General features: G+C 50.3%; 10 protein-coding genes across 10 annotated transcripts; 5 read left to right on the top strand and 5 right to left on the bottom strand.

The window, feature by feature from the left end:
- Positions 1-3: 3 nt before the first annotated feature.
- On the top strand, positions 4-4,685 carry eaf1 (MYB and HSA domain protein; the record flags this gene model as incomplete). The annotated part of the gene is made up of 5 exons (XM_057234950.1): positions 4-200; positions 281-409; positions 505-3,323; positions 3,388-3,545; positions 3,600-4,685. The coding sequence occupies exons 1-5, from the start codon at positions 157-159 to the stop codon at positions 4,683-4,685; spliced, it is 4,236 nt and encodes a 1,411-aa protein (XP_057081170.1). The 5' UTR covers positions 4-156.
- An 817-nt stretch (positions 4,686-5,502) lies between these two features.
- Positions 5,503-6,464, bottom strand: N7447_010687 (RTA1 domain-containing protein; the record flags this gene model as incomplete). The annotated part of the gene is made up of 2 exons (XM_057234949.1): positions 5,503-6,215; positions 6,278-6,464. 2 exons carry the CDS (start codon positions 6,462-6,464, stop codon positions 5,503-5,505), a joined length of 900 nt encoding a protein of 299 aa, XP_057081169.1.
- Positions 6,465-7,371: 907 nt separating this feature from the next.
- On the top strand, positions 7,372-8,964 carry spp2 (spliceosome ATPase-activating subunit SPP2; the record flags this gene model as incomplete). The annotated part of the gene is made up of 1 exon (XM_057234948.1): positions 7,372-8,964. The coding sequence occupies one exon, from the start codon at positions 7,372-7,374 to the stop codon at positions 8,962-8,964; it is 1,593 nt and encodes a 530-aa protein (XP_057081168.1).
- Positions 8,965-9,253: 289 nt separating this feature from the next.
- Positions 9,254-12,281, bottom strand: N7447_010685 (U3 snoRNA-associated protein UTP13; the record flags this gene model as incomplete). Its single annotated transcript, XM_057234947.1, has 3 exons — positions 9,254-11,964; positions 12,017-12,044; positions 12,108-12,281. 3 exons carry the CDS (start codon positions 12,279-12,281, stop codon positions 9,254-9,256), a joined length of 2,913 nt encoding a protein of 970 aa, XP_057081167.1.
- Positions 12,282-12,612: 331 nt separating this feature from the next.
- Positions 12,613-15,535, top strand: N7447_010684 (uncharacterized protein; the record flags this gene model as incomplete). The annotated part of the gene is made up of 4 exons (XM_057234946.1): positions 12,613-12,648; positions 12,914-13,270; positions 13,334-13,569; positions 13,624-15,535. The coding sequence occupies 4 exons, from the start codon at positions 12,613-12,615 to the stop codon at positions 15,533-15,535; spliced, it is 2,541 nt and encodes an 846-aa protein (XP_057081166.1).
- A 582-nt stretch (positions 15,536-16,117) lies between these two features.
- On the bottom strand, positions 16,118-17,994 carry N7447_010683 (ubiquitin carboxyl-terminal hydrolase family protein; the record flags this gene model as incomplete). The annotated part of the gene is made up of 2 exons (XM_057234945.1): positions 16,118-17,283; positions 17,340-17,994. The coding sequence occupies 2 exons, from the start codon at positions 17,992-17,994 to the stop codon at positions 16,118-16,120; spliced, it is 1,821 nt and encodes a 606-aa protein (XP_057081165.1).
- A 322-nt stretch (positions 17,995-18,316) lies between these two features.
- On the bottom strand, positions 18,317-19,389 carry pre1 (proteasome core particle subunit beta 4; the record flags this gene model as incomplete). Its single annotated transcript, XM_057234944.1, has 5 exons — positions 18,317-18,394; positions 18,452-18,575; positions 18,647-18,896; positions 18,954-19,111; positions 19,163-19,389. The coding sequence occupies 5 exons, from the start codon at positions 19,387-19,389 to the stop codon at positions 18,317-18,319; spliced, it is 837 nt and encodes a 278-aa protein (XP_057081164.1).
- Positions 19,390-19,443: 54 nt separating this feature from the next.
- Positions 19,444-21,258, top strand: N7447_010681 (ribosomal RNA-processing protein RRP9; the record flags this gene model as incomplete). The annotated part of the gene is made up of 1 exon (XM_057234943.1): positions 19,444-21,258. One exon carries the CDS (start codon positions 19,444-19,446, stop codon positions 21,256-21,258), a length of 1,815 nt encoding a protein of 604 aa, XP_057081163.1.
- Positions 21,259-22,185: 927 nt separating this feature from the next.
- N7447_010680 (uncharacterized protein) lies at positions 22,186-23,982 on the bottom strand (the record flags this gene model as incomplete). Its single annotated transcript, XM_057234942.1, has 4 exons — positions 22,186-23,487; positions 23,547-23,639; positions 23,704-23,823; positions 23,887-23,982. 4 exons carry the CDS (start codon positions 23,980-23,982, stop codon positions 22,186-22,188), a joined length of 1,611 nt encoding a protein of 536 aa, XP_057081162.1.
- Positions 23,983-25,298: 1,316 nt separating this feature from the next.
- N7447_010679 (uncharacterized protein) lies at positions 25,299-26,252 on the top strand (the record flags this gene model as incomplete). Its single annotated transcript, XM_057234941.1, has 3 exons — positions 25,299-25,470; positions 25,530-25,621; positions 25,896-26,252. The coding sequence occupies 3 exons, from the start codon at positions 25,299-25,301 to the stop codon at positions 26,250-26,252; spliced, it is 621 nt and encodes a 206-aa protein (XP_057081161.1).
- Positions 26,253-26,287: the final 35 nt, after the last annotated feature.

The following is a 26,287-nucleotide window of genomic DNA, read 5'->3' as shown; positions in this document are numbered from 1 at the left end:
TCGAAAAGATCCTGCTCTAGGTGCTTTTTATCGCCTACCACCTTCCACCCATCATTTTCATCATTTTCGAGCGATTTTTTCCATCTGGATGACCTCGCTCGATCAGTTTCCCTTGTTCCCGCGTTAATCGGATGCTGCGTTCCGAAGCTAGACTCCATGCTCCGTGACGAGCTCCTACGATCTAAAAACGATGAGATCGCGTAAGTCTTAATTTTTTTGGGATGGGAATTTGATTGGGAAATCTAGAAAATGATGAATTTATCGCTAATTTGGTGATTAGAAACTGTTTGTCGCGCAGAAAGCGCAAGCTCAGCGCATTGTATCTAGCCACGGTCGGGTTTGGCGCGACCGAGGACGCTCATTACCACCAGAAAGAACAGGCCTTCCTTGACGCCAATGATCTCTCCAAGTAAGTCCCGTCGCATTGTTACCCTATGAATGGAATTTACTTTGCATCTTCTTATATTTTGGGTTATAATTTCCTGATGCTGATGCTCTATTTAGAGGTCGTTATTTCAATGAAGCTACTCTTCCGCCGCCAACCCATACGCGTGCGCGATCACCAAGTCGAAATGCAATTCCCCCAACAGAAGCTGCCATCACTAATGCCAAACCTGTCGCCGGAATCACTCCACCTTTAACTGTCGATGGCGGTGCTCCGCATGCGACCGAGCCTCAACATCACGCAACGCCCGTTCTAGACCAACCCCGAACCGCGACACCTAATATCTCGCCTACCCCTGTGGATGCAACCGCAACACGTCAGCCCTCAGTGCCAGCCACAAGCCCTAAGCTGCCAAAGGATCTCCACGTGCCACCGATTGCTGTGCAGTCACTCGACTCATTGCGCGCCGACCAGAAAGGCAGTGTAGCGATAGCGGAACCTCCGCTCAGTGCCTACGACCATGACGGAAGCCAAGCAAAGATCTCTCCCCGCGTGTCAAAGCTAGCTGCGACTGGAGTCCCATCACTGGAGATTCCCTCCGACTCCCTTCGAAGGAAACACGAAACACGTCCCCCTCTCAGCTTGGGGCCATCCCTGCACGAACAACCACCATCACCCGCCTCCTCCATTGACCCATACAATAATAATACACCTATTCCAGTTGCCGCATCACCCGACACAAGCCCCGCAGAGGAAGTGACTGAGGATGTTGGGACAATTGATCGACCAAAACACAAACATGACCGATCTGCCCAAGCTCGGTTGAGCTTGGTTCCCTCGACCCCAGATGAGCAATTGCGCCTAGAAGAAGCTCAGTCGAAACCTGATAAGCCCTTAAATGGCGTGATCCCTGACCTACCTTCATCGAAAGAAGTGATTCTGGAGAGCATGGACACCGGGGCCGATGCAGATCGCATGGATATCGACCAGGAACCTGCCCCCGTCCCCTCAGAAGCGAAATCACCACAAGAACCCGAGACAACGAAGCAAGAGTCGTTGTCGCCGACCGCACATGCCGAAGCCGCTGCAGATTCAGCTGTCGAGACTCCCACTGCTAAAAAGCTTTCTATTCCACCTAGTCAACCTGGCTCAACACAACCAGAGCGCATGACCACTCGAGTATCATCAGGAGCTATTCGACACAAGTCTGTTTCCGAGATTCTCGGAGAAACCCCTAAGAGTGTCGGCCATGATAGAAGCCACCCAGCTACCCCGTCTGATCAAGGCTCTCCTGACTCTGTCGCAAGAATGCGCCTCAAGGACCGGAAGGAGCGGGAGAAAGAGAGAAGCCGACTTTCGACAGTTGTGTTTCCAAAGCAGCCAGCCCAGCAGGAGAAAGCCGATTCTACGGACCTGACCTATCGAGACACCGATGCGGTTGCCAAGCTGAATGAGGAGCAAGACTATCTTTTCACATTATTCTTGAACAGAGCGTATGCCCCTCCGCGGGGAACGAACCTCAATACTCTGCTGTCATCCGCGCACAAAACTTTGAGTACTAGCAACCATCTGCTTGAATACCAAGAACAGATGGATTGCCGTACTCTCCGGCGCATCTATGCTCTTCAAAATGCGAACCGATGGCCATTGCGACAATTAAAACGCTCCGTTGAACCTCCCCGCCAGGGAACACATTGGGACGTTGTTCTAGATCATATGAAGTGGATGCGAACCGACTTCCGGGAGGAGAGAAAGTGGAAGATTGCCGCTGCGAAGAGTTGTGCCGATTGGTGTGCGGAATATGTCAACTGCGACGCGGAACACCGCACCCTACTTCGTGTCCAAGCGAAGATTCCAACGTCAAGTCTCGCAGAAAAGGATTCCTCTAAAGCAGGTCTCAGCCCACCCTCCGACGATGCTGGCGACGAAGTGTTTGGTGTCTGTCATCACACTCCGGATCTCCTGCCATCTGCAGAGGAGGACTCAGTCAGTGATGGGTTCAATGATGAGCCTCGACACGACATTCATGACACGGTCGCCCCTGCTGCTATTTTCTCCCTGGGCTCGGATGAGTTCAACTTCTCAATTGACATGACCCCTGCTGCCGAAAAGCTGTTAGACGAGCTGCCGATATATGGACCGCTCCAGATCACGCCCGGCACGAACGCACCAGTATTCAAAGTCTCCCCTGACACAGTTTGGAAAACGGAACTACTGCCAGTATCCAAATTTGCATCGGCGAAGATTAGCTTCCACGATGACGATCATCCTCGCAAACGGAGCAGATATGACTACTCTCAGTACGGCACTGATTCGGATAATCGTATCACCGAATTGGCACCAGAGCAGACAAACGTTGCACTGTTCCGACCGGAGAACAAGCCCATCCGTGATCGGATTCACCCTGGTCATCAATTCCGGCCCCCGACTGAACATCCGATGCCATCTGTTGGCTTCTTTGAATCACGTTCGTCCTCTCAATGGACTTACGCCGAGGATGATGAACTCCGACGCTTAGTTAAGGAGTACTCTTACAACTGGTCCCTAATTTCTAGCTGTCTTACCCCGTCATCACTCTTCACCTCTGGCGCCGAAAGACGGACTCCTTGGGAATGTTTCGAGCGGTGGGTAGGACTGGAAGGTCTTCCTGCAGATATGTCCAAAACTCAATACTTCCGAGCTTATCACCAGAGACTTGAGACTGCCCAACGCACTGTTTTGGCCCAGCAGCAGGCTGCTCAGCAACAGCAGCAACAGCAACAGCAGCAGCAGCAGCAGCAGCAAGGCGCCAACCCTCAGCCCCAGCCACCTGTCCGCCGGAGGACCACCCAGCCTCTTCGAGTTGACCGAAGACGATCTTCGAAGCATCTTGCTTTGCTTGATGCCATGCGAAAGCTGGCCAAGAAGCGGGAAACTATGCTTCAGAAACAGCAGCATGGTATGTTTGGAAATGGAAGCACGTCACATCGTGCCAATAACTCAATTGACATTAATTTTCTTAGCTTCCCATCTCGCTTCGTTGCGCAAGGCCAATGAGGCCAACCAGCCCAAGCCTCCGATCTCGTCTCCAGCTGAGTTCAGTCGATTGAAGTACGACAGAGAGATGAAGCTGCAGGAAAGGCAGGAACAGTACCGCCAGCAAATGATTGCGCAGCAAAGAGTGAGTGGTGTTAACGTCCCTACCTGACAGCACTGTGGCTCATCCCCCATATAGGCTAGTCTCGCGGCGCAGCGTTCCGGCCAAGTACCTAACCAGCAGCAAATGATGAACGCGCCGGGGCGTAACAATACCATGCCCCCTACTTCCAACCCTAGCCTACCAGGTGGAACCCCGAATGGAATAACCAACGGCATGCCTCCTAGTACTGGTGTTAACCAAGGCCGCCCCATTGCAATGCCGAACATGCCTAATGGTGCACAGCCCAATGGCCAGATGCCTAATGGAATGGCCATGAAGATGATGCCGCAAGCTCAAATGCAGCAAACACCAGGGGCACGACCAGGCCTACCAATGCAAGCCTCTCCTGATAACACGCGTGTGATTCGAGAAGCCAATCGATTGCAGGAGCAGCAGCGTCTTCTCCAGTCTCGGCAGCAGCAGCCGCACCCTCCTCAGCAGGGTCAGCAATTCCACAACCCCCAATTCGGTTCTCAGGGATCGCCGAACCTGAACATGTCGAACGTTAACGGTACTCCTAATAACCCTGCTATGATGGCTGCCCTCCAGAACCAAGGAGGAATGCAGAGTCCGTCGTTCCACGGTGGTACGCCACAAGGCGTCTCAACCCCATCTCCCCGTATGGGCCAGCCCAATCCGCTTTCAAGTGGCGTTGTGCCCCAAATCAGCACTCTCCAAAGTCAGATTCAACGCACGAACCCGAATATGCCCCCGGAGCAAGTGACCAAGCTGGCCACGGATCGACTCAACCAGTATCAGCAGCAGCAACAGCAACGCTTATCCCAACAAGCGGCGATGAATGCTGCAGCAGGTAGCATCAATGCAAACGCCGTTCAGGCTAACTACCAAGTTCCTCACGAGGCAAGTTTCCAGACTCCGAGCGGCGGTTCTGGCATACAGGTCCCTCAAAATCAAGGGTTCTCCCCAATGATGCGGGTTCCCCAGCCCGGTCAGCAAAACCGCGTTGGCCCGACTAGCTCGCCGGCCATGAACGGTGCTGCAACCCTGCCCAGCCGCAGCGGCACTCCTCAAAACCAGCGCAGCGGCAGTGCTCAAGCTGGCACCGCTCAAGGTTCCAGCAAGAGCCCGCACGCACCGGCAGCCCAGACCGCGACCAGCTAGGAGCTTGCTCAACTTGCCCCCCTGCAAAATCTTTGCAAACGATTTTTTTCCTCCCACCTTTACGTTCGTCTGTACATACTTACACTAACCCTTACGCTGATTTATTTTCTACACTTTGTCCACCATTGACTTGGATTCTTGTGCTGCACCTACACCTACACTTACACGTACCCCATTTGTTGACCTTTACTGCGTGCCTTGTTTTTTTTTTTTGACTTGAAAATGTTCATCATTTACTTGAACTTGATATGCACTGGCTCTTTTTACCAGTGTTCTGAATGGGCTTGGGCTTGTATCATTGGGAATAGGCGCTGGGGCGGACGGATTACTCTAGGAATTGATATGAATTGTATGATTAGTTTGGAGTTGGTTTTTCTGTGTGTTTGTAGACAAATTGGAGGGTACTTGCTAAGGTCTTTCCTGGGGAATTTGATTGAGCAGCCGCCTTAGGGTTTTCGTAGATCTACCTATCGTAATACTCGAAAAGCTGTGCAGGAATGATCCTCTCCTATGATTTATGGCAATCCATTTCCAATCATTCTGCTACTTAGAACACTAAGGGGAAAAAGACATCAAAAAAAGATAGCTAAAAAGATCCTCAACAAACCGCCTGTTGTCTAGTCTCGCCGTAGACAAACCTACCAATTGGCTCCCTCTAGGAATCTCCAAGCAATGCGATATTAATACTACAAGCGAAAGTGAAATTGAAATGGACACAGCCAACTGACCCCGACAACTTCATTTGCCCTGTCTAACCAACGACCAATCCAAAACGCTTAGGTGCCCAATGTAAACACTTATCACCTCTCAGGAGTAATCACTTGGCAAGCCTCTGACCCATTTCACATCCATTCAAAAGTACATCAGTATTCCCATCTCCCGTAAGAGTTTTGGTCAGGCGACGAGCCTTCTTGATAAGCCGACCCGGATGATAGATGATCAATACAAGCATGGTAAAGCACATCAAAAAGGCATCAAAAACATAGATATAGACCTCCTTGGTGTTGACCTCGGTTGTCTGACCGGCTCCAAATTGAATAGTCCGCACTAGATTTCGCAGCATCAATGCAAAGCAAGAAATGTAAATTGCCCACATGTATCGCTGCCAGTGTAGATCAGGGTTCTCCTTGAGAAAGGGTGTCGGCATTTGCCGAAGACGTTGATGAAATTTGGCCGCAATCAGAATAAAACAGGCAAAGACAACCAATGAGAAGATCAAGCCAGCCAAAACGACCTTTTTGCCAATATCCATCACTTGCTGGTCCCCGGTAACTTGGACACCCGCACCCCCCAGTTGTGTACAGAAGCAAAGCACATCGTTCATAACAAAGACAAAGGTGAGCCATTTGGGGCCCATGCTTGAAAGATGTTCAGCGCCGAAGGAGCGGACAATGCGGCCGAGGACCATATAGACGGTGGCTGCCACAAGAGGTGGTGCGCATAGAATGAGCATCTCCTGCAAGGCCCATGACTTGATCTCGAATCGAGACTGGTGTGACCATGCTCGGCCGTAGTATCCGAATGTCTCGCCTAGTTTCGTTCATCGTTAGCTCTAATGGTTCCTCTTTTGTGGAGGAGGCCTGTCATCATACAAACTCCGCCTAGTACCAGTGGGATAAAGTAGACAGCATGGAAGGGAAACATCAACACGATATGGGTAAGAGTTGAAACCCCAAAGATTCCCATAAAGGCATACCCAGCTGTGGCAGATGGCGTGTAAGGATAGAACTCTACCCAGGGATCACTTCCATTTTTGCCAGGGTGATAAACAATGTCCATATCAGGGATGCCAACAAGAGTGCAGTTTCTTCATTCTAAGGACAACATGGGATTTAGGGACTTATAAATGTCTCTGTTTTCACATCTAGGGCTATTTCTAGATTCCCAATCGGGGAATTTCCGAACGAATACGCTATATGTGGGGCATCTCCCCGGTCCACTTGGATTATGCTTCTTTCGTCCTATTATGCTTGTCTGTTCGGCATATTTTTAGAAATACTACTGTGTATGTAGAGAGATGGAAAACCAAGATTTCGTGCTCTGCTACGTGCTGTTTCAAGATATCTTATAGGCCCAAAGCGAATGGACTTCGGGACCGTAGTTTCAGTGTTAAACTTGTCTCTTGGCCACTCTAGTGGCTCTTACGTAGTCCATCACACTCGATGTATGTACTCGAATCCGGAGAAGCGATGCTAACAAACTTGGGACTAGAGGTTGAAGGGGGAAACATAATTACGAGTACGTCCAAAGTTCCTGATTAGGTCCAGATCATCCTGATGATTTCACAAGTTCTTCCTTGCTGCCTAGAATCATAGGCCATTGTTTTAGTTGGTTCGGATGAGTGGAATTCCAATTTCAACAAAGGTCTTGTGTTGGTGAATGTCTGTGGAGGCATGAAAGGTGGGTTTCATAACGATATTCCACATGAGTTGTATGCATGTATTGTACATTTAGACTGCCCAGATACTAAACTTCTGGCGGAGGACCATCCAATGAATATTCGTGAGTTGTATGGCGAGTTGCAGAGTAGAGCTGCTTACATTACCACCGTTCATACAGAATCTGCTGGGTTAGCCGCGCGCTTGTAATTTTGCCACCGCCCATGAGCTCTCAAGTATCAATTGCGCCTCGAGCTCTCTCTTCGCTACTAAGCACTCCATTCGGTTCAAACCAAGATACCATCGCGATGTCTTCGCGCGGCCATAATGAGGGTGGGCAACCGCCGTCAAAACCAATTTCTCTATCTCTATCCAGTTCAAAAGGTCCCTCGAAAAAGACCGGTTTCAACATCCAATCCTCAAATCGCGGCCGTTCCACAAATTCCCCAGCAAACGGCCGGTCACTGCCTCGGCGACCTCACCAGCTCGGCGATGACTCTGACGAAGAAGAGGCCCCTCCGGCCCACGAGGAAATATCAGGGTTCGACACCCACACAGGTGCTGCCATTACTGCGGACGGGCAGGCAGTCGCGGACGGAAAGAAGCCTCTGGTCATCCCCGTTACGAGCCAGAACAACTGGCGTGACCGACCGGGCGTAAAGAAAAGCAAGAATCTGCTGCCCAGCGAAGTGCAAGCTATGCAGGAAGCACAAAAGAGCGGACAAGCACCTCCCGGAGAATCTACAGTAGAGACAGATACGCCCAGCATGGCGTACGGGTTGAGCTTTGCACAGCAGTCTGCAGAAAAGGCAGATCGTGGCGCAGCAGTGGACGAAGACCAGGTCATGCCTGATGCGAAACCTATCGCGACCAAGCCCCTCACCGACGACGAGATTGCCATGCAGGCGCTGATTCGGGAAACCACGGGTGAAAACGAACGGAGATCAGACCTTGTGATTGAGTCTGCTAAGAATGGAGGGGAAGGCGACGAGGAAGCACCAGTCCAACACAACGAGCTTGGATCTTTCCGAACAGATGTGGCATCCCGGCCTGAGCCTGCCAGTTTGGACGCCTACAATGCTATTCCTGTTGAGGAATTCGGAGCCGCGCTTCTACGAGGAATGGGTTGGAAAGATGGTCAAACTATCGGACGAGGCAACTACAGCAGTGCCACAGCTGCAGAGAAAGCAAAAAACCCCCGTGTCCCAGAGCGACGACCCGGATTCCTCGGCATTGGCGCAAAGGATTCCTCCGGCGGTAAAGGAGCCGAACTCGAGCTTGGAGCTTGGGGAAAAGCGGCTATGCGCAAAGCGTCGAGGAAACAGGGTGGTGAGGACGACAAGGCTGAGGGTGTGTACATGCCCATCACGATGCGGAATAAGAAAACCGGCGAGCAACTCACCGAAGCGGAACTCGCTACTCTACAAAAGGAGGCCAAATCTCAGCCTCCCAAGGAAGACGACTGGCGCGAGCGACGGGATCGCAACCTTGAGAAGAGCGGCCGGGACAAGGATCGAGACCGGGAATACCGCAAACGTGACTACGACGATGAGGAGGATCGTTCTAGGCGGAAGACTGGGTCCTCGCGACGTGACCGCAGTCGGTCTAGTGGCCGCCAATCTTCTAGTCGCTCCTCTCGATATGATGATGATGATAAAGGCAGACGGGACGACCGTTCCTATCGGGATCGAGATTACAACCGGGATCGTCGCCGGGACCGCGATGATTATAAGGATGACCGAAAAAGAGATGGAGATCGAGAGCGGGACAGGGACCGCAGCCATCGGTCTCGAGATGAGAGATACAGCAGCTCGCGGCACTCGTCTCATTCATCTCGGAATGACCGAGACCGTGATCGTGATCATGATCGCGACTCTCGTCGGAGTCGCCGCGACGATTAGAGGCCGGATGATTTTGGCTAGGGGATTGAAAGGCATTGATGCCTTTGTACAGGACAATCTGCTGCTTCTTTGAAACTACATATTCCCTCAGTCTAGTTATTTTACCACGAGACTCAACCAAATAAAGATACCCTGAACAATCAAAATATATCGCTTTGGCCAAAGAACACTTTCCATGATACACTGTTCAATTCTATAAAGAGATGGCTTTTATCCTTCCCACCCATGGTACTCCAAGAACGAAAGCGCCAAATTCAATGTACAAACAAGGTAAAAGACTAAAGCCAGACTATGCTTCCAACATAATAACGTCCTTCTCATGCTCTTCCTCCTCACTGACATCGCCCACAGTCAAATCACGCAGTCCACCGAGTCCAACACCACCATCCATCTCACCGAGAACCCACTCCACCAGGTAGCTGTCATCAACCAGCTCCTCAACTCGGCGGTAGTGTCTTTCAGTGTACGCAGCCAGTGCCTGCAAGATATCCTTCATACCAGCCGCGGCGCGACCCTCCTTGCCGCGGACGGACTGGGTCGCAAGCTCCACGAAAGTGGACGCAGGGTAAGAGCGGAACAGGGCATACAGGATGCGCTGTGAGACACGCGAAGTGCGTGCATTGGTGTTCCAGTCCCGGAGACGGAGCAGGAGAGTGCGCAGATTAGCAGGGTCCAAGTTCTGCAGGACCTCGTCGATGGACGGGTTACCGGACAGACTGGCTGCAGCACGCTCGCGGTCCTCGGCCGGGACGGTTGGGTCATCTGCGGCGTTGATGGCGGAGGTGAAGAGCGAGAGCAGTCTACCCGGGTGGTTAAGTTGCAGGGCCAGAGTGATGGCTTCACGGTAGGCACCGGCGCGGATGTAGTTCTGCAGCTCTTGGTCCTGTTCGACGCGAGCAGAGCTTGCGTTGACAGCGGCTGTGTAGGTGGATGATGTAGTATCAGTCCAGAAGGTCACTGTTGCGTCGGCAGAACCAGAGGCAAGGGCGTAGGGAGTGGTGTTAAACTTGGAGGAGATTTGCTTCACGTCTGCGCGTGAGCCGGATGGAGTTGGGCTGGCAAGCGCCCAGACTCGGTCGATGTGGTTGTCCAGGGTGGTTTCGAGCTCGCCTGTGTAGGGGGACCAGATCTTGACCAGACCGTCTGCGGCGGCGGAGGCGATAAGGGGTCGGTCCTGGATGGCGTTTTTGCGTGCTGTGGCAGCCTCTTCATCTTCCTCGTCGTCGAGTTGGCTCGAGACCTGAGGAGGTGGGAGCCAGAGGACTTTGAGAACACTGTTGGTATGGCCCTCGAAGGTCAAGAGACAGCTGTAGTCAGACAGACTCCACAATTTGACGGTCTTGTCACCTGAGCCTGTGACTGCTAGGCCACGGCTCGTGCTGGTACGTGAATCTGAGTTGATGATCGGTGTGCCTTGCGGGGCGAATCGCACCGACCAAACACCTCGCTTGTGGCCACGGAGGACACCAACCGACGAGCCTTCGTCAGCGGCCCAGATCTTCACGGTGCGATCTTGTGACGCGGAGGCAAATAGTTCAGATGTAGAATCGATGTCAATGGCATTAATATCCTTTTCGTGAGCCTTGCGAGTGTAGGTTGCCTTAGGATGGTGTGGCTTATCTCCTGTCAGGGGAGCTAATTTGCTTGTATCCCATCGCTTGATTGTGCGATCCTGCGATCCAGTAATCAGGAATGCTGGTGGGTGGTTCACGGGGTCATTATATGCGGCACTGCCAACAGGAGGTGGGACGCGAGGAAGGGCGATTGCTCCCAATGACTCGGCGTGACCAGTGAAAATAGCAAAGCAAGTATAAGAGGATGTCTTCGGGTCAATACGCCAAAGACGGGCTGTATTGTCTTTAGCGCCGGTTGCTAGCCAGTGTCCTGACCAATCTGCATCAATACAAATGATAATATCGTCGTGGCCTTCCAGGTGTGTGACATCAGCACCAAAGTACTCCTCTCCCTGAGTTGATGGTCGGTCTTCCGAAGGGGCAACTGAAACTACACGAATACTCTCGGTGTTGGTGGCCAAAGCAAGCATCGATCGATCAGGCCCAATGTAAGCCAAGTCGATAATCTCGTCGTCATTGCCGGAGATGCGGCGGATAACCGGCAAGGGCTCCAAAGTTGACCCTGGCTTATAATCAGAGAGCGACTCGAGCGAGTGGACCCGGAGAGTCTGATCCGCGTGGACGGTGAGGACGAAAGGTAACCCAGGCGAATACTGGATAGCGACGACACTTTCGAACTCCTCTCCAGCTTCTTGTTCCTCTGTGATCTCGCTTCCACGATTGCAGTCCCAAACTCGCAGTTTGCCATTTTCTCCACCGATAACGCACAGTCCACTATCCGCAATGAAAGCCGCGGCTTCCACGCTCTCCAAAACAGGAATGATTCTGCGAGTCTTCCAAGTACGCGCATCCCAGACGATGACAGTCTTGTCTCTGCTGGCCGAGATCAATGCGTTCTCTGACGGAGAAAAGGACAAACTGCGGACAAGTGAAACGTGTGACTCGAGCGACGCAATGGACTTTCTCTTGTGCAGATCCCATACACGCATTTTGCCATCTTCACTGCCAGATGCTAAGCGGAATCCTGCAGTAGAACCAGTACGGGCAGAGCCCTCCATATCTTCATCATCATCCCCCGTAGCCTGTTGCTTAGACTTGTTCTTCTTAGATGACTTGGGATCGCTGTCGGCAGTAGGAACCTCGAAAAAGCAAAGCGCAGAAATAACACCACCATGACCATGGAAAGTGTGAGTGACAAAACCGCCCCTAATATCCCAGACCTTGATTGAGCCATCTGCACCACCAGTGGCGAGCAGTGTGCCAGTAGGGTCAACAGCAATGGTCACAACGGGAGCCGTGTGAGGCTTAAGGGTTCGGAGAAGTTTTGCTTCAATGGTCTGGGAAGTCTCGTCGAAATCTGGGAGGCCGTAGATTCGCATGGACATCGAGCGCGAGCAGACAATGGCGTGTGAGGCGGAAGGCGTGACTAGGCGAATTGTCAGTCTTTTATTCTCATTCTCAGGGCATACAATACTTACTGGCCAAACCTGTGACAATTTCTCCATCCTGCAGCGTTCATGTGGTTAGCGCTTTACAATTGACGAATACTCCAAGGTGACAAAACCATACTCCCTCCAGACTAGCAAGCTGGTTACCAGTCTCCAAATCAACGATCAATGCATCTTCGCCCACGCAGCTCAGCAAGATGCGCCCACTGGCATCCAGCGCGGTGCTACCGCCAGTGTAAATGGGGCGGAGCGTGCGGGACGCCTCGAAAGTGGTTTTGACGATAGCTTTCGACATGACTCTATAATATCTCGGCGTAAAAAAGTAGAAATCAGCACGCCATTGGCCAGTCGAAGAGCCGTAGAGATTGAACGATCGCAAAAAACGGCAGCTCGAGCGGGCAACTTTTTTTGATGTTTGCACTGTTTGTTTGGTGATAAGATACGGCTTGTGCCTCAGGCCAACTAGGTGTGGCCGCATAACCACACGTACCTTCACCGTCCGGCTTTCGTCTGACTTGTGCTTCATCGTTTATTACTTTTGAATCCACAGGTTCTGACAGGCTTTGTACTAATGATGCCCTAGCGGGTGATGTGGCTACACTACCATCCCTGTGACCTTGTACGATATGGGTCGACAGGCTTATTTGAACCGGCTCGCTTTGGTAAGCTTCATCTTTCTACGTGCGAACTCAAGCGCGAACTTCCCCCTATAATTGTAGTTAAAAATCTTGGGTCTATGGACTGTGACAATGGATCATGCTTTACCCCGGGAACCCTAAAGTCTTCTGAAACTGAACCAGTCATCACCTGGCCCTGTCTCATTGTTTCTACCCGGATATACAAACCCACCCCAAACACCTCTTGCCATACATGCCTAATTGAGTTTAGTTACAACCTGGGTAGTATATCATATTAACTGATTTCAAGGGCCGGTCCCCATACGAAGCTCCCGATAATGCGACTGTTGATCCCTCCAATCCAGTCCGACGGATCTCCAGTGTTTATGCAGACAATTACATGCAGCAATATGATACCCGAGGTCACCCTGTTAATCCCGAGTCCAGAACCCTCGGAAAAGAACTCCGGAGAGCAAAGAATGATATCCTTTCAACGATGGGGATTGTCGTCAGTGGAGAAGATCGAAACTCTGGTATCCCCAATGAGCAGCAAAAGATCAACCAGATTGCGAGTGAAAATGACTTCGGACTCGTCATAACAACTTTCGATCAACTGTTCATCTTTTTTGGTACCTGGTGGACCTCTTCAGTCACTGGTCGAGTACAGGTAAATGCAATACCCGACTACTCTAGACATTGATTGGGCTGACAATCGAGGCTTGGTGCTCAGACTTACCGGCATTATGCCAATTCCGCATTACTCAATGTCATACAGGCCGAGAGAGACACCGCAGGCATTCTTAGCTTCTATTTTGCAGGAATTCCTGCCTGGGCAATGTCCAGTGGGTTGGCTATAGCTCGTGAGACCCCGCTGAAACGGGTGTTTGTCTCTCTCCGGGACTATGCTCAGTCTTTGACAGGCGACTCACTCGGTGTTCGTTCTCTGTTCGGGCTTCTATACACATTGTAAGTATATCTATCGTCCGTTCAAATAGACAAGACAACTAATTCTGATCAAAGGGCGAGAAATTCTGTGCTCATGTTGTCTATGGAGTTCTACATGTACTCCACACTCCAATCTCTTTCCCTTGTATCTCCGTATGGCATTCCCGGCGCGCAATTTCTGCTTCCCTTCGGCAAAGAATCTTTGTTGCAGCTGCCACCCTTGCCCGCTGATTTCTCCCCTCACTCACTGGGGACATCGCTTGTGCAATTGTTGACCTCTCCTGGCGCTCTAGTGTTCCTATATGGCTACTACTTGCGACCGGAGCTTGAAGAGCGTATTTATCGGTTGATCAGACGACACCTTCCTAAGCCATCTCTTCCCGATGAACTCTCAGTCCGCGTTGCCTTTGAAGAAAACCTGATAGAGTGGGTAGTGCCTACACTGGGCCGCAGATCAGACGAGGAATTACACCGGGGCAAGCTTACACTATTCGAAGATATCAAGTTTGAACTAGCCGTTTTTCGAAGATGGGTATCATCGCTTTTTGGATTGAGATCGAACCAATCGGCAGAGCAGCAAGCTCTCCGGACCTTTAGAGACGAGAGGATTGAAAACCTACGCAATTCGATTGAGCTGTTGCAAAATGAACTTGACGGAATCAATTTTGTTGCTGAAGAAGGACCAAATGACTCCGTGCCTAGACCGCCGGGGATCACCCCCGATGCCCAGGTTGCCGCTCTTGCATCACAAGCACGATCACGGTCACAGGATGGAACTGAATCCACACATTTGACTCAGGCAGAATCGGTAATTGGGTTGAATCAAGTGCTTACAAATGAAAATCGTATGTCTCAATCGCCTGGGGAAATGAGCAATGACTATTTCTCCGAGATGGCTACTGCTGGACAAACGAGTCGTCTCTCGGCCACCTCAACCCCGCAGGACCAAATAGCCCCTTTGCGAGATAACGAGGACTTTGCTATGGACAGAGAAAACTCACGATCTAATACCCTCTTTTCTCCCCCATCGTCACCAGAAACATCACCTCCTACATCGCCTCGTGTAAGAGCATCCTTGATTCACCAGAGCTCTGACGTTATCACGATGCAGCTTGAGTTGCTGAGCAATCGGAACCGTCATCCACAGATCCAAGCTTCAAGTCCTGCCCAGCTGAATGCACTATCGGGCAGGAATATATCAGGATCAAATGCGAATCCAGAGGCCATGGATAGACGATCCATAGCCGAGTTCCTCGAAGCTCTCATCTTGAGTCAGGCCCAGCGGCAGGTGCAGCAGCCCCTAGCAGCAGCAGATACGGACGGCCTCTCAAGTATCACTGCCGGACAATCCAATACAACGCCCCAGGACTTGGATGCCCCTGAACTAGACCCTCAAATTCCGGCCCCAGAAACCCAAGCCACCGACGCTCCAACTTTAGAGTCAATTGAGGAAGCACTAGGGTCCATCGTTCCAAATATTCTCCCAGATGGCGTGGAAGAACCAAACGATGAAGAGCCCTCCAATGGACCAAACCCTGTCGCAGATACAGACCACAATGAAGATACCCAATCCGACACCCTCGTCCAGCCAATTCTACCATCTTCTCTTATCCCCGGACAACCGACAAACACATTGTCGCAGGTCCACCGTGTCACCCTTCTTTCGGCATACCCTGTGGACTCACTCGCATCTCACCTTGCTGCTGCAATCAGCGGCATCATACTCGCGCCCCTTGAAGCACTCTACCTTCGCTCATTGACCCGATCCTGGATCATATCACACCCGTCCTCTGTTATCCGTCTCTCAGATGTCCATCCGTTGGGTCTTTGGTTTGGCGGGAGAACTTGGCCAGATATATGTGCCTATTCCTTCCGGCTCGTACTCATGAGAGGAATGCAAGTTGCGATGAGAGCGGGGATTTGGGGGTTTCTGGTGGGCTCGACAATGAGGATAGGGAGGAACTTCTGCGGCTGGGGAACCTTGTGATGAATACTTTTTTGGCCGCGTCAATCCTTATGTTACTTTATGATGTGTTATCTTAACTATTCAGCCTTACTTTCATGAGACTTTTGTACAACCATTTCGTCACTTGCACGTTATGCACTTCCGCGGTTTTTGGGTGTTATACAGCTAAAGCTACCTAGGGCTGTTCGGAGTATGCTGTATTAATAAACTGACCCTTAGGCCATTCGGTTCCTTTCCTCGCTGCGGAGCAGAAGACATATCTCGGTAATAGGCGACGGTAGGTTGATAACCATCTCGTGCTTGTTCCGTAGGTTGTGCTGCTCCAAGGTTCTGGCTGCAATATATGGGATTATCCATGTGCTAGTAGGTATGTAGGCTATCTTTCTAAGGTCATTTTTTCTCTTCTGGTGCAACGTCTTATATGTTTTTCAATAATTTCCTTGCTTTACCGTACAGTGGAAGATAACCAAAAAAAAAAAAAAACATAAATTCGTCATTATTTGATGGTACATTGGATGCTCTAAAAGATAAAAGTGTGGAAGATGTACAAGACAATTGCAAGATCGAAGCTTATGCTTAATCCTCAGATGTAACTGTCTTAGATCAAGCACGCTCCTTTCCTTTATTCCCTGGCACCTTGCGTCGCTCCCAGACCATAAGGTATCCCTCGCGAGTGAAAAGAGTTTCACTTTCTGTGCGGTTGACGAACAAATCCTGGATCTCAAGCCACTCCGGGCCCTGCTGCTGCTTCTCTGTGGAACCGCTATTTTTGGCGCGAGCGTTCTCGGCCTCCATCGCTTTATCGTGGAGCTGGACAAGCCATGATACCTTCTTGCTGCCGCCGCCTGCTCCGCTAGAGGAGCCTCCGGCTCCCGACGCAGAGTTGACGCCTTTGTCCGCAGCGTCATCCATTTCACCGGGTGCGGCGATAGCGGGGTCAAGGATGATGTTTGCGACAAGATCGTAAAGGATTGGATCGCTAGGGGACCAAACATTGGGATTTGGCTCGACATAAGGGGACATATCCAAGTTGTGCGGGGAGGGAAATGTGACGATGGTTGGGTTTCGCTCAGAGACAAAGCGGTTCTTGCTGAAACGCTTGATATGGAAGAAAAGGTACGGAGGAAGAGGGTGGAGAAGACGGTGTCGGACACGGTGGGCCAGTTTCTCTGATGCCGTGTAGCCGTTATATTTGTTCAAGAGGGTAGTCAAAGGAACCTGTGGGATGCTTGACTCCCTACTGGAAGACTGGAAGAGCGGTGTGGGGGGTAGGTCCAGCGTGAGGATGAGGAAAGGGGTAACCTGGCTATTGATTGTGGCAGATTCAGTGAATACCAAACGGGCATTCTGGGTATCAGAGTGAGCAGTAATAGCTTGGCTTTCGATCCGTACACGGCCCTGGAACGCTGCGTGAACGACACTTGTGGGTGCTGGTGACGGCTTCTTGGACCCTCCTAAGGCGAGGTGCAGGGTGTTTAGGAACCAAGACAAGAAATCCACGGGATCTGCCTGGTTTGTGAGAGTGAACCGTTTCGAGGACCGTACAGCAATCTCTTGTAGTAACTCGTGCGGAGACACATGTGACCGGAACGCCTTAGGGTTCCATAGCTTGCGCACCAGTGTGCTGAAACGAAGAATTATTTCTGGTGTGCCAGGCGTAGGGAACTCGTGGAGGAGGAAGAAATTGCGAATTGGCAAAACGTGTGCCAGTAGTTGAGCTACTACATTGACATAGTCGTTGGCTTTGATGTTGTTCATGCCAACAAACCCTGGAGAAGAAAATTAGCCAAAATAACCCCAATATTATCTTGATAAAGGCTCTTACCTGGTCTGTACTTAGACCCAGAAAGGTCCCAGGCATCATGCACTTCCTTATCAAGCTTGACCACTTGGCTTTTTGTGTAGTGTGGATCAACCACATATTTGATATCCTCCAAACTCTTGTTATTGACTTCATATCCTTCAGGCAGAACATAGACCTTCTTTGTGCCAATGTTGATGAAGACGTGGTGTCCAACTTCAAGGGCATGAAAATATGCATGCGATTTGGGACCACGACCCTGGAAGTATTTGCCGCAAACAAGGCACGCATACACATTGACATTTGACAAACTGATAGAGCACAGCTTCTCGAAGTCGAAATCCAGGATTTCACGGTTGATTGTGTCGAGGTAAAGGTCGCCGTAGCCTTCCATGGGAGCGCTTTGCCGCTTTGGGGCGCTGAGTACAGGCGCATCTTCGTCGATATCCAAGAGCGCAGAGGAATCTTTCTCTCCCTCCTCAAGTTCCTCTGCTTCTATTTCAGCTGCTCCTAGGATATCCACATTACGATCATCTTGTGTCAGCTCTTCGGTTTGCAGCGCGGGCACTGCGTCGTTGGGAAACTCGGGGTCGTTGTCGTCCTCGACGCGCGCCTTTTTCGATACGGGTGAGCTAGAGAAGTCTTGCTCCAAGGGGAGCTCTGCGTGTCTTTTCGACATTGTGAGATGGTTTGAATCGAAAAGTTGGTGACCACGGAGTTATTGACTTTCCGAGAGCTCGGGATGCGACGCTGTTGCAAACAAGTCAAACACCCACGGGTCAGACCAATGCCAAGCGGTGTACGTTCTATACAAAATGCCGTTCATCATTTGAGTGAGCGTATAGGGCTGTATTTGCCTATTGTTTATTCAATATTTAGGAATCTACTCCTTAATTGACTTCCAAGGTTACTACAGCCTAAATCATGTCGACCGTTCGACTATCTCGGAATCAAAGAAAAACGTCATAAGATGTGATACAAACGCCGTGGTATGTCGACCTTCAAGCACTTCGGACCACCTTGTCGTTATCGACGGGAATGATTTCCACACCATCCTTTGTCACGACCTTCACCAGCATCTGTGAATAATTGTGTTAGAATATTGGGATCTGAGGGCGGCTTCCCAAAGAACTTACTCCTTTGTAGTCAATGGGTAGTCTGCGCTTCAGCTCATCTGTGCACAGGGTGAGGAGGGCAAGGCCCTCCTCGAGGGAACAGTCGGGATGATGGTGTTTGTCAAGGATGGAGAGGCAGTAGTATCTAGCAGTCGGCGTTAGTTATCTCTCACCCGGACTTTCGTATCGTCCGTTATGACGGGTCATGAAACATACTGGGCATAGCCGTGGGCAGCATATGGTAGGGGCGCCAGCGACGCAAGATAATCAATCCAGAACAGGTGAGGCTTCTCAGTGACCGGATCTATACCACCTAGCAGCAGGTTTACTGTGTAGGGAGTCCGTGACCGCAAGCTGCGCGCCAATTCTCCTCGGACGAAATTGGCAACGGCGGAGGGGCTGAGCTCGGTATCATTGCGCATGCTGTAGAGTGCAGCGTTGGCTTGGATGTATTCGGCAAATTGAACTAGCATAGGTATCTCATTAGCATCTTGTTTATCTTGTCGGAGAAGCAGCTACATACCGGTATCTCCAGACTCTCCGGAGAAGGCCATCACTGTGTGCTTGTTCAACTGTCGTGTCTTATCATCTTCAGCCTTGAGAACTGTCGGGCCTCTCATTGCGGCCTTGGATGCAGCAAGAATGACGAAGTCCTTGCCGGCGATACCCAAAAGAACCTCCCTAGAAAGCTGTTAGTGACCATTTGTAGATGTGAGATCACCATAAGCTCACATATTTGCGGTATAAGAGATAAATAAAAAATTAACAAGCAAGTAGATGATCAGAGAAGACGAAGGGGAGTAGTGATCAAGTGAGGAGGACCGCGCGGTGAGCTTGACGCCTGGAGCTCCTGTGAGGTCAGCTACCTGCTGAGTCAGCCGCCGCTTAGCGCTTTTTTTTTCTGCCAAAAAAAAGTTGAAGTTTCGATCTCCGCAGTCCGAGTCTTTCGAGAACGCCATACATTCGATTTATTTATACAGAGACAAAGAACCGACAGGTCGCAAAACGTCGCCATGTCGTCCTTTTTCACTGTACCCAATTCCCAACGCAAGAGGAAGAGAGACGACCGCGCCGGAGCCCCAGGATCAAAAAAACGAGGCGTAGATGCCAAAGCCGACGGTGGTCGACGCACCAAAGAGAGAGAAGAATCAATCTCAGGTAGCGACTTGGATGAAGATGCTGCAATCGATACGGCAGAGTCAGACGATAGTGGATCGGACTCAGAAGACGGCGAAACCGCGGCGGACCGAAGATTGAAACTCGCTGAACGCTATCTGGGTAACATCCAAGAAGAAGTTGACGAAGCTGGATTTGATGCCGCAGATATCGACCGAGACTTGATTGCGGAGCGATTGAAGAAGGATGTCGATGAGTTCAAAGGACGGACATTCCGTCAAATTGCTGCGAAACTATCCGTTCCCACGGCGCCCCATTCCTTTTTCCGCTCAGATACCCAGTCCAGCACTGCCATCGCAGTCCACCCGCCATTTGTCTACATTGTTTCAAAGGACAAGACTTTGACCAAGTGGGAATTGGCTACACCTAGTGTACCAGGCTCTACAGAATCGAACGGCGATAATGATACTTCTAAGCGGCCTCCGCGCCCCCAGCGCAAGAAGCCCAAGCGTGTGAAGTACGCTCGGGGTATGCGCAAAGTTGGCGAATCAGGCGAGGACCAAGGACATACCGGAAGCATCCTCTCTGTTGCCGTCTCACCTTCTGGAAAATTCGTGGCCACCGGTGGAGCAGACAATAAGCTTATCATCTGGGACGCAGAGACTTTGACGCCAACCAAGACCTTCTTGCACCACAGAGACTCGGTTTGCACCTTGTCGTTCGCACGCCATATCTCAACGATGAGCTCCGGAGAGCAGCTGTTCTCCGGTTCGTACGATCGTACAATTAAGACATGGTCCATCAGTGGAGCGGGCCACGCCTACGTCGAAACACTCTTCGGCCACCAGGATCACGTTACCGGAATTGCTGCCATGACTATTGACGAATGTGTCAGTGTTGGTGCTCGGGATCGTACCGCCCGTTTGTGGAAGGTTGTCGAGGAAACACAGCTCGTGTTCCGTGGTGGCGCCTCTAGAAATGCCCCTTACCACGAGAGCAACATTGACTGCATTGCCCCCCTTCCACCCACGCACTTCGTCACTGGCTCAGATTCCGGCTCCCTCTGCCTTTGGTCGGTCCACAAGAAGAAGCCAATCTACACCGTCCGTCTTGCTCACGGCTTGGACCCCATCCCCCCTCTGGATGTGTTATCACCCGAGGCAGACGAGGCGACTGCCGCCCACAACACGCGCCACATGCGACCCATGCCTCGCTGGATCACCGCCCTCGCTACCCTACCAGGTACCGATGTTGTCCTCAGTGGCAGCTGGGACGGTTTCATCCGCGCATGGCGCGTGTCAGAAGATAAAAAGACACTTATCGCTCTGGGTCCCATCGGTGCAAGCATACCTGGTACCGTGACACCAGATACGCCCTCCCAGCAACTCAACCAGACTCTTGCTCTTGATGCCACCCCCGCGCCGGATCAAAAAGAGCCAGAGCCTTTGATCAAGGGCGTCATCAATGACATTGCGGTCTTCGAACGACGCCCTGAATCTGATATGCCTGGTGCAGACAAACATAAGTCCGAGACCGAGCAAGAACCTCGTGGTTTGTCCATCGTCGCCGCTGTCGGCAAGGAGCACCGATTGGCTCGCTGGAAGTGCTTCAACAACAATTTCCATGAGGGTCCCACTTCGGGAGGTCGAAATGGTGCTGTTGTCTTCGAAGTTCCGTTTGTTACTAATGACACTGTGAAGGCTGATGTATAAATTTTGTTCATAATCTTCTGTCTCGACCTTGGTCATTGGCCGAGAGTAAAATGGGGAGCGTTGCTCGGGGTCAGGTGTATTTGGAGTCACATCTGTGTATTTTACCATTTTTGCATATGTGCCGGATATCTTCGGTGCATTGAAGTATTCAATCATATCCCTCTTTCAAGCAATATTGTTCCTCAAGAGTAAACTTCGTGATGACAGTAAATGATTAGAAAAGCTGTGTAGGCACACTTTTATAACCTTGCTTCCTTCAATCTCCCAATGTTGTTTCAACAACCAATACCCAAATATTTCTACGAATTCTGGGTCTGCGTCATGTGGATATTTTTGCTGGTTGTTCTCGCTGGTTTACTTTGCTTGTAAATAGGGTGTCCAGTGATATCTACATACATTTATTTACTTCGAGTGAACTCGTGGACTGTTGTAGGTACATGTAGTTATCATTTTAAGAGTAACACTACGAAGCAAGATAGTATGCTCTAACTAGTTGGTGAAAGAATACAACATGGAAAGCAAGGACTTAACATGGTAGAGCCTGTGGCTTTCTTCATAGATTTGATAATAGATTTTGTGGACACGTTTTATTGAGTACCAAGAGACTAGGTTCTTCGAGTCCACTCGCAAAGGGCGACAAAAGATCAAGATCGAATCAGAGAAGGATAAGTAGGGGTATTCGTAGAGTACGGTTGAGCCGGTAAGAAGCAAAGCATGAAGATAGGGTCCAGCCGTTGAAGGCATCGGAAAAGGAAAAAAGAGAAAAATGTCTTCTTTTTGATATCAAAATGAAAACAAAACGCCGCCAGCCATGACAACAGTCCTCTTAGCATTACCCAAGCGCCGCGCTGAAGCCAAAACAAAACATTAAATAGGTCGATAAAATGCGAAAGCAGATACCGCGTCGGCGGTCCGAATATTTTTTTTTTAATATGGAGAGAATCTGGCACGTCGCCTCTGTGTGGTTCTTCTCACTGGACCGACAGGCTGATCGTCGTCGGAATCATCGAGGGTGATCACATTCTGAGTAGTGGTCCCGTGTTGGATGGCACGGCGTGCACCAACGGATCTCCCAGGCCGAACAGGTGGCGAGGATTCCTCTTCCTCTTCTTCGGATGAGTCAGGAATTTCTATTGGAGGCCTCGCTGCAAGCCATGAAGCATCGCTGGGGGCTTGGAACCAGGGGGACTGGCGTGGATATTGTGTATTAGCTTGACGAGGTGGCGCAGTCTGAATTGCATCCTCGTCAGACTCAGATTCATCCTCCTCTTCATCGACCATCTCTCTATCGTCCGATTCCGATGAGACTTCCTCTTCCACCTCTTCATCAGAAGCTTCGTCGTCAAAGTAAGGTGTGGTGTTTCTGTAATTGAGCCCAATAGTTGAGGAATGGTGGTCACCCTGAACATCATCCACAACGGTGCCAGTGGAACGATCTGATTCCGATTCATACGTATCGCCACTCCCGAGACGATGGCCTTGGTCTTCAACGAAGGAACTCGTGGGCGGATGGTCGTTTTCAGCATCGATGAATGAGTCTGACTCGTCATACTCATTCTCTTCTTCGTCTTCCTCTTCTTCGTCGTATTCACTGTCATTGGTGTTACCTGAAGGGAGATAGTTGCCATGATTCACAGGGCCTCCCGGGGGCATTCGAATCATGGCAGGTCCGTTACCCATCAAGTTTTCAAGCCGGTCGAAAACTTGGCCAGGACCTACACCTGAGGACCAGTTAGGGCGTGCGGGGAAGGGATGTCTATACCACTGAAGCGCAAAGTTGCCCCAAACGCCATCATGGTCTTCGATGTCGTCGAAGTGGTCAGATTCCCTTGCCTCGCCCTCACCTTCGCCCTCTTCCCCGTCCTCGTCTATGCCATCATCCAGCGAGTCTAGGTCGGTCTCACTGAAGTCAGCTGATCCACTGTCGTCTGTATCTTCGGAATCCGGCCGGTATCGGTAGCCGCATCCTGCGCAATTGTCCCCTTCAAGTTCCCATGAGCAGAGCGGGCATCGAACTACTCCGTCTTCAATGTCAATGACAGGATTTTTTCGGGGATCTCTTGGCTTGAAAAGACCCCCGAACAGACCTCCTTCGGTTGGATGACTATTGGCCTTGTCCTGATCCAGTCTTTCCGCTTCGTCTCTTTGATTTTTTGAATGCTCCGTAGTCGTTTCTCCTTTATCTAAAAGCTCAGCTCGACCTGTGAACATCTGCACAACGGCCCGGACCTGTGACACAAGAGATATGTCAGATACAATGCAAATGAATTGAGATTGTTAAAACTCACCAAATAAGCTGGTGCTGGTTGTGTCTTGACAGGTGCTCGGCAATCCGGGCATGTTCGCTTTGATCTTCCACCAGCAAACCATGATGATAGACACTATGTGAGGAATTCTAGTCAGGTACTGGTATTAACAAAAGAGTAATATAGTATGGAGACTCACTGAGTAGCAGAAAGTGTGCCCGCAGGCGATAGTAAACGGTTCGTAAAGAGGACGGATGCATATACCGCACTGTATCAAAGTGCGAATATCGTCGACATGGCCCTGGAGGGTGTTGACCAGCTGTATATCACGCGTCAGTCTTTAGTACTCGATCACTTCAATCAGACGCGGGAATTGACTTACCCCCGATGCCTCAGCCCCAGGACCACTTCTAGCCGCCATTTTGACCTTCTGGGGCTTGTCAAAAGCTGTAATTTCCACGCCAGGAGCGCGTCGCATCAACCGGAGTGCGTTTGAGGCGTCTTGGGGTGAATGCGCGAGTGCCGACAGGATGCGGTGGGGGTGTCCCGGAGAGTAAAAGTTTCGCGAAGTGGCAAGATGTGATCAACAAGTTTTCGCAGAGACAACTCTAAGAAGTCAAAGAACTCTGCGAGGCTAGCGTGACGGTCTGAGACTGAGAAAAAGGCACAAGGAAGTGTAATAATATGATCCAGATTCTTCAAGTCAGAGGGCAGATGTTTTTGTGGCCTCAGGCAAGAAATCACATAATCATGAGGAAGGGGCCCCAGGGAGCTTTGAACAACTTCAGAAGTGACTCGTCACTTTCTTTCATCGTCCTCATATGATAGTCACTTGTTATTTTGGACTTGTTGAGCTTGCTCAAAGTTCATGATTGTGGAAATAATCTGCACAAGTGCAACTGCACATCTCTACTTCGTATGGGTGAGGGACTTGATTCCATAACACAAAGATGTTGCCCAATTTTTGGCTTCCCTTTTTCTTTGATCCTAGAATGAGACCAGGCGAGTCAATAATGACTTTGGAGTATACCTGTTCAATAATACAGCCGATCAAATCATATTTGACCTCACTTACACATCCAGATCTTGCATCAGCCGGTTCACTTACAGATACAGACCATAGCATTCACACAGACCATATGCCGCAACACTCGAGATATTACAAGGCTTTCCATTGGACTTAGGGGACTTGTATGTTTCCAGCATCTGACTGACTAACTTTGGAAATTTATTCCTTTCATAACAATATCCGAGTGACTGCCCACATACACTATAGTTATCTCTTCTAAGATTCGCAGGCCTTGCCGCATCGTGCTCGCTGAATAGAACCGAGCACGCCGGCATCGATGGTGGTGGCAATGTGACTATTGTGTCTACGTTATGGAAGGGCTGTAAATTGGATCGAATTGGATCGAATTGGATCGAATTGAATCGATCTAAAAATATTGTCTCTTGTCTCAACACAATAAAATCCATGAAGTTTGGCTGCAATCACATGGACGATGGCGTGCCAACACAGCCTTGTGTTGCTTGACCATGGGCACAATTGTGTTGGCTGGGTCTAAACATATTGCTTTTGACCTTGCACGGAGGGCATCCGAAGAGGAGGCCCGTCGATGTTGTAGGACATGGTTGACCGTTTTTATGGACACCGATTAGCCTTTTGACTGTTCTCCTCTACTGCAACTCTCAGCTACTCTTGATCATGGCACGGTATAAGTTGGATAGATCCCTTGGGCTTCTTCAAAACATACCCTGCTCTTTGTTAATCCCAGAGTTCAACATCCTTATAAAATGACTGTCCCTGTTCAGGAAATCGAGACTGATCGCTTAGACAAATTATGGAAATACCTTGGTCTTCGCAAACTACTAGCGTGGCAGGATAATATCTTTTTATCACAGATTACCACTGGATACGATGAAAGCGTGGTCCGAAGTTTCCAGTCTATGAAACCCCGGGTTAAAGGTCCGTAGATCCCTTGTACAATTTTCGAGATATAATGCTGACTATATCGGTCTCACCAGATATGGAGAACCCCGATCCGTCTAAAATCAAACTCATCGCAGCTATTCACTTCGTTGGGGGCTTTGTTGGTGCCTTGGTTGCCTCACCCACGGTGGGACTATTTCGGACGACGAGTAGGCATGTTTGTTGGATCAAGCTTGACGTTTGTCGAAACTATCATTCAAACAGCTGCACAAAATGCTGGAATGTTTATTGGCCGTCGATTCTTGATTGAGTTGGAATTAGCTTCACATGTGTTGCTGGCCCCTTGCTGCTCTTCGAACTGGCTCATCCGGCGATGCGTGGGACAATATCCTCTTTGGTAAGGCCCATTACTAGTTGACCCGAGCTATTTATCGCACTATCTGCTGATATAACATTTCTAGTTTAACGTACTTTGGTATGTAGGCTCCATCATCGCGGCATGGGCAACGTTCGGCACTGGATACATGTCTACCAGCTGGTCCTGGCCTATACTATCCCTCATCCAGGGGGTTCCTGCAATCTTCGTCATGCTATCCGTTCTCTATGGTCTACCCAAAAGTCCACAATGGCTTGCAAAGTACCACGGTGACTTGCATTCGGCTCTTGTGATCCATGAGATGGAAGAGATACATGCCTTATTGGGGGCTGAAGCAGCCGCCCAAAAGAGTGGACAAAATGGCTGGAGCATTCTCTACCGATCGCTAGCAAATATGAAACGAATTACCCTGGTGGGTACTGTTACCCTCTTGACGCTCTGAAACGGCCAGACTGTAATCGCATACTACTTCAGCCC

This window comes from Penicillium robsamsonii (genome assembly GCF_028829455.1).
Source record: "Penicillium robsamsonii strain IBT 29466 chromosome Unknown utg000007l_segment0_segment0, whole genome shotgun sequence".
NCBI classification, from domain to species: Eukaryota; Fungi; Ascomycota; class Eurotiomycetes; order Eurotiales; family Aspergillaceae; genus Penicillium; species Penicillium robsamsonii.
This window is presented reverse-complemented; position numbering and strand designations above follow the sequence as displayed.